Source organism: Pseudonaja textilis, chromosome 8 (assembly GCF_049901715.1).
Source record: "Pseudonaja textilis isolate UNSWEBS1 chromosome 8, rPseTex1.2, whole genome shotgun sequence".
Classification (NCBI taxonomy): domain Eukaryota; kingdom Metazoa; phylum Chordata; class Lepidosauria; order Squamata; family Elapidae; genus Pseudonaja; species Pseudonaja textilis.
In genome coordinates this window covers 11,002,494-11,012,169 of record NC_141997.1, presented here as the reverse complement: position 1 = coordinate 11,012,169, position 9,676 = coordinate 11,002,494, and the positions used below count along the sequence as shown (strand labels likewise).

Here is a 9,676-nt window from a genome sequence, read left to right as displayed (position 1 = left end):
AGAAAAAAAAAGGCACTGATAATCAGTCAGCAAGTTTTCATGAATGCATAAGCAAACAAATCAAAAATGCTTTGGGAGCCTTAAAGATACTCAAAGAAAATTCATATAAATATATTTTTATATTTTGTACACATTCCTTTTATGTTTCTGATTAACAATCCAGCCAATGTAAGCAGGTTTTTATTGTATTTTCTTCCTATCTCCTCCATATTTTTCTAAAGTCTGTCTCAATATTCTCCAGACTTTATGACTCTCATAACAAACATTTAATCTCTCAGATGTGTCACCTTGGAATTCTTGAGTAAACCTCAAATATTTCCAGCCCTCGTTCACCTAAGCAATGCCTCTTTCAAAATTCCTCCTTCTGCAATATACTCTTAAAGTGAAGTCCTTCAGACAGAAGCATGCAAGAATGCAGCGTTTATAACAAAGGGGGTGGGGGGGTGGGGAGGGAGGGTCGCTGAGGGGAATGAGAAGCTCCTTTAACACTACAGCCATTGTCTGCTGAACCTCGAAGAAAGCAGGGCGTGTGAGATTTCCGAGGGCCGCAGAAGAAATTGCAAAAGCAGGAGGCCGGTCAGAATCCCCCTTCTTGCTCTGAATGAAATGGGGACGAGGGGACGTTATAAATTAGAAATCTGCATGATCCGATTAAGCAGAAAGTATTGCTCAATAACAGCAGAGATGGATCCCCAAAATATCGAGATATGCAATCATTTGAGCAGCAGAATCCCTCGTGGAAACAGCCACAGGGAAATCACGACCACGGCACTTATAATGGATACAAGCTGTTTCTCGTAGGAGTGCATTCTATCACAATTCTGACGCACAACTTCCTGCAAATGTTAAAGAAACGCTTGTGGAGAATTAATAATCGTTTCGTCTGGTTCTTCGTGCCACACTTACACTCCCAATTAGCTCATAAAATTCTTTGTCCTCAAGGAAGACCTGAGTTAAGCTCCGAAAATCTTACGGTAAAGATAGCCGGAGGAAGGATACAGGGTACGCTTACTTTCTCACTTCCAATATTTGGTGTGCATAAATAAATTTTTTTACAAAAACACTCCCTGGAGTTTAGAACTCGTTAACCAGTTTATGAAATAGCCATCGATTGTTGTTACATGCAGGACTGAATTTAGGCGTTGCCGACTACGCGCGCCTCCGTCAGCAGCCATTGTTGGCGCTTTCGGAATCCCGACTGAATTCCAAAGCTGCACGGGGACAACCCTCCCGCCACCGAGCATTTCTGGCTGAAGGGATACCGGAGAACGTGAGGAAATAAAACGGCATCGCAATTTCAGGCTCTGGCACCAAAGTGGGCCTCCTGCACGCAGGATTGATCTTGCAGCCCGGTGGTGAAATCATTGTTCAGCCCGGGGATAAAAGCCGCGTGTAAGGAAAGTTCGCCCTCTCCTCTTTAAGCTAGAAGTAGCGCTTTTTTGAGCGGGGGGGAGGAAACCGAGCTCCGGTAACATTTCTCGCTTCTGGAGAACCGAAACCTGGGCAAATTGCTCATTCTGTAGCCAGGCCAAGACCAGGTAAATTGGAGGGAGGGGTTTTCGGTTTCATGCTTGAACGTCGCTTGGCGGATTTTTAAGGGGAAGTCGAGCTTTGCAGCGGCGGTGAAACAGTTAAAACAGATTCGGGGTGACATCACTGCAATTTGCATAAAAGCGGAGCTATAACTGGGCACGCAGTGAGACGCTCTTTTATATTACAATTCAGAGCGGCTGCTGGAAGGTTTCGTGCTGCATCTGTTGGGACAGGCTCACTGGTAAGGAGGGTACCAGTTTTAAGTTGTCTCGCGGGGGCTTTTGCATTGTTTCCGTTTTGCAGCTTTCCTTTGTGCCTGGGTCAAAATTATTGGGGTGGGGTCCGGGCTACCTTTGATTTCAGAGGAGACGGATCGCTGCGTTTGTAGAACGGGTACGCGGAGCAGTTCTTCCACGACGCCTCCAGCGTGGAACAGCTCGGGGCTTAAAATGGGAGAGACCGTGGCGGGACGCAGTACGATGGCGGGAAGAGATTTCCGCCCGGAAAGACACGTCTTGTAGCAGAACCTCATTGCCGTTTCTCCGGGATTTGCTCGGGGAGGGAAATAAAGGGTGGGGGAAGACACGCACTCGCCTCGCGCGCTTGCCGTGCCATGCCCTGGCCGATCGCGGGCGTGGGGAAGGCGGAGGGCTTGGGCTTTGGGTGTGATCGGTTAATTGGACGGTGGCGCTAGATGAGCCTTATCGCCCCGTCAGCCGACCGGACGCCCGTTTGGTGGGAAGGGCTGGTCTTTGTCTAACTCCAGTAGGCAGTCTTGAGGAGCCGAGGGCGCTGAGCTGGAGGAAGTGCGGCAGCGAGAAAAAAAAAGGGCGGTGGTTGGGACTTCTTTGTGAAGAAGGCAAGGCGCCCGCCGTCTGAACTAGGGAGCCAGACGTCCAAGATGGAGGATGTGCTTTTAGTATCGCCCAGGATCTCCGTCTGAACTCCCTTAGTCGCATGGAGCCCGCTTGGGCGTCCTCGTAAAGAAATTCGCCTCAATTTGATTTTCTCTTAAAAGCTGCACATGTTCCAGGCTGACTAAGAAAGAGATTGCTATACGGCCACGCCCTCCCTCAGCGACGAGGTTTAGTTACTTAAGGGGCGAAAAGAAAGATTAATTTTTATTTCTAACACGGTTTTTATTTTTTTAACCTAATGCATCACTTCCCCCCTCCCCCAACTGCTTCGTCAGAAGTCCTGCCATGTGGGCATGCAGCGATCCTTAGATTTTTTTTTTTTTCCCCTAGGCACATCGCATCAGCTAGATGAATCTGGCATTCTGAATACATGATTAAGGGTATAAAATAGGGCTATTTAAAAATAAGGGCTATTATTCACTATTAGAACAATATGCTGAAACTGAAAGAGCTGGTAGGAAATAAAGGAATTGTCTCTGAAGGAGGGAAGGAAGGGTGTAGTATAACATTTTTTGTCCTTTTGTGCACAGATCAATAACAATGTCTGACAAACCAGATATGGCTGAAATTGAGAAATTTGACAAGTCTAAGTTGAAGAAGACAGAAACGCAAGAGAAAAACCCACTGCCTTCAAAAGAAAGTAGGTGAAATCTTAGAAAAGAGGGCGTGGGCCATAGAGACAAAGAACTCTTCAGACCATCTTTACACATGCTTTTTCTTACTAACTTCTTAATGTTACTGGGAATTTCATTAACAAATTATGAATTTCTGTACATAAATATGTATGAAATTAAATACAACGTGCAGTAAATTAGAAATTTTAATACATTTGGCATTTTTAAATTTACATTTTGAATGCTTATTATGCAATTGCTGTTTAATTTGTTTTCTTTTTCTTCCCCACCCATCTTCTTTTCATTTTATAGCAATTGAACAGGAGAAGCAAGCTGGTGAATCGTAATGAAATGGGCCCTTCCAAATTATGCACTGTACATTCCACAAGCATTGCCTTCTTATTTTACTTCTTTTAGCTGTTTTAACTTTGTAAGATGCAAAGAGTTGGATAAATTTAAAATGACTGTACTGCCCCTTTCACATCCCCCCCCCCAAAAAAAACACGAAACAGCGAACTACTGACGCTGAATGAAGGCACCTTCCTTTCCATCTGCCTGTCCAGCTTCTGGTCCAGTGGCACAAAAGCTTGCATGTTTCTTGAAAGAAGATTCTAAGAGGGACTACAGTAATCTAATAACACATGAATATACGCAAAGCTGTACCAGGGTCCTGCGAGCTGTAAAATGCATTTTAATCGAGTGCCATTTTTTTGTTCAAATAATTTTAATTATTGGAATGCACAATTTTTTTAATATGCAAATAAAATGTTTTAAAACCTGGATTACTTTGCTATGCTATTTGTTCTTTTGGACAATATTGCCTAATGAAGAAGCATAAGTGCCTGTGCTAACGTGGAATTAAATGCTGTCATGGAAGAATCGTGGCATATCAGTTTGAGACTAGGACCAAGCTTTTTTTTTTTTAATCCTCTATTATTCTCTAGAAAACACCTTAGTGCTGGTGGATCTGAAGTTCCAAAGTCCAAATCTAATCTTGACTGTTTTATTAGTACAGCTCATTTCTATGCTACATTTATTAGGAATTTAGCACAAGGAAAAATATATTGGAGCACAGGTGAAAATATATTGGAGCACTGGAAGGAACCACCCAGGTTAAGAACAATAGGATTCTAGCATTTTCCCTGATGCACTCAGACGTTAACATTTTCAGGATTTTCCATCATCGATAGTAGATTATTGGATCCAAAGGTGGGTATTGTTAAGGTCAGCTAAAAGTTCTGTTGAATGTCTACCAAATGAAGCATTTGTATTTTAGTATTCTCCAAAGGCTATGATTGCTATCAATAATGAAGGTCCTATTTTCAAAGTGACATTGAATTAAATGGCATTGCTCAAATCTACCATGATTATATTGAAGCTGTTGGTTTTGCTTGATACTTCTATTAAGCTGTTTCCCCACTTGCTTGTCTTATGTAAGTTATAAATTGCAATTTTACTTCTTAAAATTGGTTCCATGCAGCTATTGAATCCATGTGTGTGAAACCGTGGTCTTTTTGATGTCCGGCCTACTTCTGTCAGCTCTATCCCGGGTGGCCAGTAGGGATATCTGGAAAATTCAACATTTAATAAGCTTCAGATTCATTACCATTTTATACAGTAGTACACTTGTATCTAATTCTCAAAAATCATTTGCAATTTAAAACATGAAGAGAACCTGAAGACCAACTGCAGGTTTACATACTTTGCATATAAAACCCTATTATGTGTGTGAGAAACGAATTTTGAAAGCAACTTGACACATGGAAGGTGAGTATGAGTGGTTCAAGACTACTGAGCAATTAATCCTGTTTGAATCAATGGAGCTATTTTCTGGGTAAACAGTTCTGCAGTGCATGCTACCTGAGTCCAGGTAATAGAACTGGTATTTCAAGAACCAGAATGATAAGAGAAGAATTTATTTTTAAAAAAAATGTAACGGGGAAATTGGAAAAATTAGCTATATTGTGGGATTGTACTTGCTTTTGCTCTACCTGTGGGTCTGCACAGGAAATCATTTTGCTGAAGCTAAGAGAAAAGCCACCTACAGAGTACTGATCTTAATCAGAAAGCACAGGATGTAGTAAAGCGTGATGACTCAAAAATAAAATCTATGGTGAATTCACCAATACGTGAGAAGTGGACACTGCAGTGGCTTGAACTACAATAGAAGATCCTATCTTTTAAACAAAGTAGTAGCCAACCTTTTTTTTTTGGTCACGTAGGCTCTGAAGATTATTTGCCTGGGGATTGCCCATATGGTACTTGGCTATAGATGACCAAATGCAAGGTTATCCTGTTCAATTTTGTTTTGCTTTGTTTACTAAGTTGACATACTGGCTGCTGTCAAACATTAAAGCCATGGATCACTTCATATGGAATAAACTCCAACAGTTGGATTCACATATTATGCTGAGCCATAAGCAGTAGTTACAAATTACAGCACCCACTATACTAAACTCGAAGTACATCTTGCCCTAGCATATCCAACTGTAGTATTTAAGACAGCTTTCTCTAATTGGATGCTGTTTAGATGCTTGTGACTATTATTGCTAGTCAACATAGTTTACTGTCCTACAAGATAAAAAATTGTATGACTTTGAATTTAAGAACTTGACTCATATGCACTAGTGTTTTACTCTTGTGTGTGAAAAATGTATCACTACCTTCTCACTGCCTTCTGAAGAAACTCATTCTGAATATTAGTATTCTTCCAAAGTAATTAGAGTTAAAACATGGTGCCTTGTATTCTACCCACTGTACAGATTAGCATAATAGTCCTTAGCATATCCTGAAAATAGAAGAAGCAAATGTTATGTGGTTTAGGAAATGAAGGGTATCTTCAAAACTTTTGACTGCTATTTTGTCATTCAAAAATCACATATACTCATAACGGACAAACCATGTTATAATTTGTTATTCGTCCCATGGGCTTAGAAGAACTTGCCCAGTAAGCTTCATGTAAGCTTCTCCAACATATGTTTTTGTGTACAGATAGAATATTTTAACTGCCTTCCACACAAGTTTTCTTTTTAGCTATTCAAGTTGCTTAACAAATAATGTTGCAATTATTGTGTTTCAGATGATGTTGAAATAAACGAGCAAACATTGTTTTAGTTGATTTGGGGCTTAATCTGTATTTACTAACTTTAGTACTATGATTTGATTGTCTTTTTGAAACAGAAAAGCTAGATATGCTCTTTTTAAACAGTAATTTTATTTAAAACTGCAGTTGCAATTATACCAAACATACAAAAAATACATACTGTCCTGATCAGCAAAAGTCCATTAAGGGTTAGCACAGACAGCTATATTAACATTGATCAAATAGTCTTTCCTTTTGCCTTTAACAGTCTTGATCTTTAGTTTCTTCAATGTTTTAGAACTGAATTATCTAGTATGTTTTCTTTATCTCTTCCCATAAAATTCTTCAAAGCTTTAACAAGTCTTTTTTTTTTTTTTTTGAAAATCCACTATAGGAAAATTATTCAGATTAGTCTCTCAGTTTGTTGTTTGTATATCACTTAAATTATTAAGGCATCAGGTGATTTATGTATCTAATGTAAGATCTTTTTCTATATCATTCAAGTAGTCTGTGATTTTCAAACTCACTTTCAGATCGATTGCACTGTTGTCTGATAAAACTTGTTCCTTTAACATGTTTTAAACATTATAGATGCTGACACTCTTAAAATTAACTTCTGGGTTCATTGTTCAAAAATATATTTCAATATGACAAGTGTTAAAATATTTTTGATCAATTCTGCATTAGTAAGTTACGTTTAAATATTTTCATTTAATTGTAGTCTTCAATTCTGTCCAGTTCCATCTAGTGTCCAACTTTCAAAGTCCCATCCTGTCATGTTCTTTTAAGGAACACAAAACAAAAACATTTTCTCATGGGAAGGATTCTTATAATTAATTGCAAAATCTTATTTCAAATACATATATACTTTTAGTCTGCTTGCAATTTTCCAAAAGCAAAGTCTACACCAAAAAAACAAGTGTTTAAAAGTTGTCAAACATGTATTTAAAACTTTTTTTTTGCCAAGGATCACCTAGTATTTTCAGATTTGTCAATCCAAAGATTCCTGATAACTGAAAAGCAGTTAAAAAGCAATTTCTGAAGTGGTTGGAAAAGCAAGTATATTTTTGAAAGTGGAGACCATGGTTGGAACAAGATGGCGCTTGTTGCATTGTCTCCCAAGGAGCTCTAAACATACGTTGTCTTCTCTTCTCATGACATGCAATTAAGCACTTGTGAGTGATCTCAAGTCCCCTCCTTGTCAGGAGAAGAATTACAAAGAGTCAATAAACTTGTAATGTTTTCCAATGTGTTTTGAATGTATTGCCTTTAATAATCGGTACTTACCACTTTAGTTGTAGAAAGGACAATATTCAACAGCACTGCTTTAGATACAAGATATTAGAAGCAACAGATTCTTGGGTCACTATAACAAAGTAGATCATAGGTTTCCCCCCCCCCCCTCTTTCTCATGATTGTCAGCACTGGAACTTCTCATGAACCATGTTATATGTCTCTACTCAAAAAATAATTCTCAGTTTAACTTTTTCAGATTATGAAAGGTTCTGTCCTGACTTCCAAATATTAAAGGCACAAGTTGCTTTCCATGTACAATTAGCATGCTCTCTTATTCAATGTATTGTTGGTGCAGTTTCAAACAATGTTCATTTTTTCAGACTAAACCCATTCAAATGCATTTCCTATTACTGCATGGACATTTGGTTTTGTAATCATTATACTTCTGTGCAAACCTGAATGTTGTGCTGTAATGAACGATTTCCTTGGAAACCATTCACTTCCTTAGTAACAGAGTAGAGGTTAACAGCAACGAAGAAGTCTTGTCTCTCTTATTTAATTGATGTGAAATTGTGCCATGCAAATCATTCTGAAAAGGCAAAAAGCCACGATAATTCAAACAATTAGTTTTAATGACTACATAGATATAAAAGATAGCACAGATATAGAATGTAGAAATATACTGGTGATATATTGCAACAATAGAAACCAAGATTTCTAGAGCTATTTTTATACTAACTAGGTGACGTTATAGAGTAAAATCAGTGTGTTAACGGTGATAAAATTCCAGCAAGAAAAATTCTCAAGGGAAATGGGGAAATTGAAAAGCAAAAACAAATTCTGGGCAATAAAATAATTAAAATTAAATCCTCTCTCCCTAGGTGCTTTGTAAGAGATATACATTGGGACATATCTCTGAGGAGGTATTCCTAGAATCATACTTGAAGCAGATATCACAAAAGTTAATTATCTTTGCAAAGCAAATTTCCATGCACAGAAGACAGAATAAGAGATCACTTGAATTTCCTATATGCAGTAAGATGCTGTTATGGGATACCTTTTGAGGGGTTACAAGACCTCTCCTGTATGTAGAAGGTGACTGTAGAACAGGACTGCTTTATTGCTTGTGAGATTTGCTTGCTCTGCACTAACCTCTTACACTGGGCAATGCAAAAATAGAAATGAGTCTTTTCGCCTGTGAGTAAAGGAAGGACTTTTTTTCTCAAAGGTCTTCTATAAATAACAATTTACTCAACCCCAAACCCAAAAAAATGTCAACAAATGCCTAACCAGTCAAAGCTGTGTCTTGCTTAGCACTAAAATGCCCTGTAGCATGTGTAGAAGAAGAGTGATGTGTAGAAGAAGAGTGACACACAAACACTCTCACATAATTATTGAAAATCCTCATGAAATTGCTGGTTGCATCACATACCAAGCTCCATGATTGGCAACCAAATAGCATTTAAAATGCCATCAGAAGACCCTGCTATTAAACTATACTATATGGACATGCTGGATAAATGTATTTGTTAATTTTGTATGATTTTTTTTTAACGTGAAGATTGGAGAAAAATAGTGAGATAATTTAAGACTCTGCTGAATTAAATGGAATCACCTTTGCATTTTCAATAGACTAAACATACTCTTTTAAAAAAAGAGATTAGTTTATTGATGACACTGTATTTGCAACTTTCCAGTTCTACATTCACTACATGCAAAGTGAATGTTGAATTTGGGAAAGCAAGTGTGTCTTAAATTTGCATGGTGAAGAAGATGCCTGTGAGCATCTTCTTTATTTTTTATTTATTTTTCCAGTCACATAATCACTAAGATGCTAAAATATTAAGCTTCAATGAAGATGCTTTAAGATTGTTTTATGCAGTCACAAGATCATTTTCCCAATAACACAATTCACACCCTCAAATTTTATTTTCACCATAAGGGCTCAATGCAAATAAAGCCAAATATAATGCAATATTTTATACCTAATAGCTGCATCAAAAGCTAGACATCTTAGTTGAGATTTTATCAGCAAAACTCAAATATTCCCAAATTATTTTGGCAAGAAAAGGAAGAATAAATACTCAAACTGCTCTGATGCATCTAGTAGAAAATGTGATCACCACAGATATTTACAGTGTTGTGTATGAGAATTCACAAAAGAAAAAAAATCAATTTGGAAACACAAAAATCTACTTAAAGTTAATGGGTTAAGGAATCCCCCAAGGCATGAGTCTTTCATTTCATCTCAAATTTCATGCTACAGAATGTGATTCCAAGATATAGTCTTCTTT

At 38.0% G+C, this 9,676-nt stretch overlaps 1 protein-coding gene across 2 annotated transcripts; it reads left to right on the top strand.

Annotated features, from left to right (window-relative positions):
• The first annotated feature begins 1,618 nt into the window (after window positions 1-1,618).
• TMSB4X (thymosin beta 4 X-linked) lies at window positions 1,619-3,846 on the top strand. Of its 2 annotated transcripts, none has more exons than XM_026714247.2 (3): window positions 1,619-1,774; window positions 2,981-3,090; window positions 3,377-3,846. In XM_026714247.2, the coding sequence occupies exons 2-3, from the start codon at window positions 2,991-2,993 to the stop codon at window positions 3,409-3,411; spliced, it is 135 nt and encodes a 44-aa protein (XP_026570032.1). In that variant the 5' UTR covers window positions 1,619-1,774; window positions 2,981-2,990; the 3' UTR covers window positions 3,412-3,846. The 2 variants fall into 2 exon arrangements, with proteins under 2 accessions (XP_026570032.1, XP_087794471.1); XM_087938345.1 differs by having other exon boundaries at window positions 1,684-1,771; window positions 2,979-3,090.
• Window positions 3,847-9,676: the final 5,830 nt, after the last annotated feature.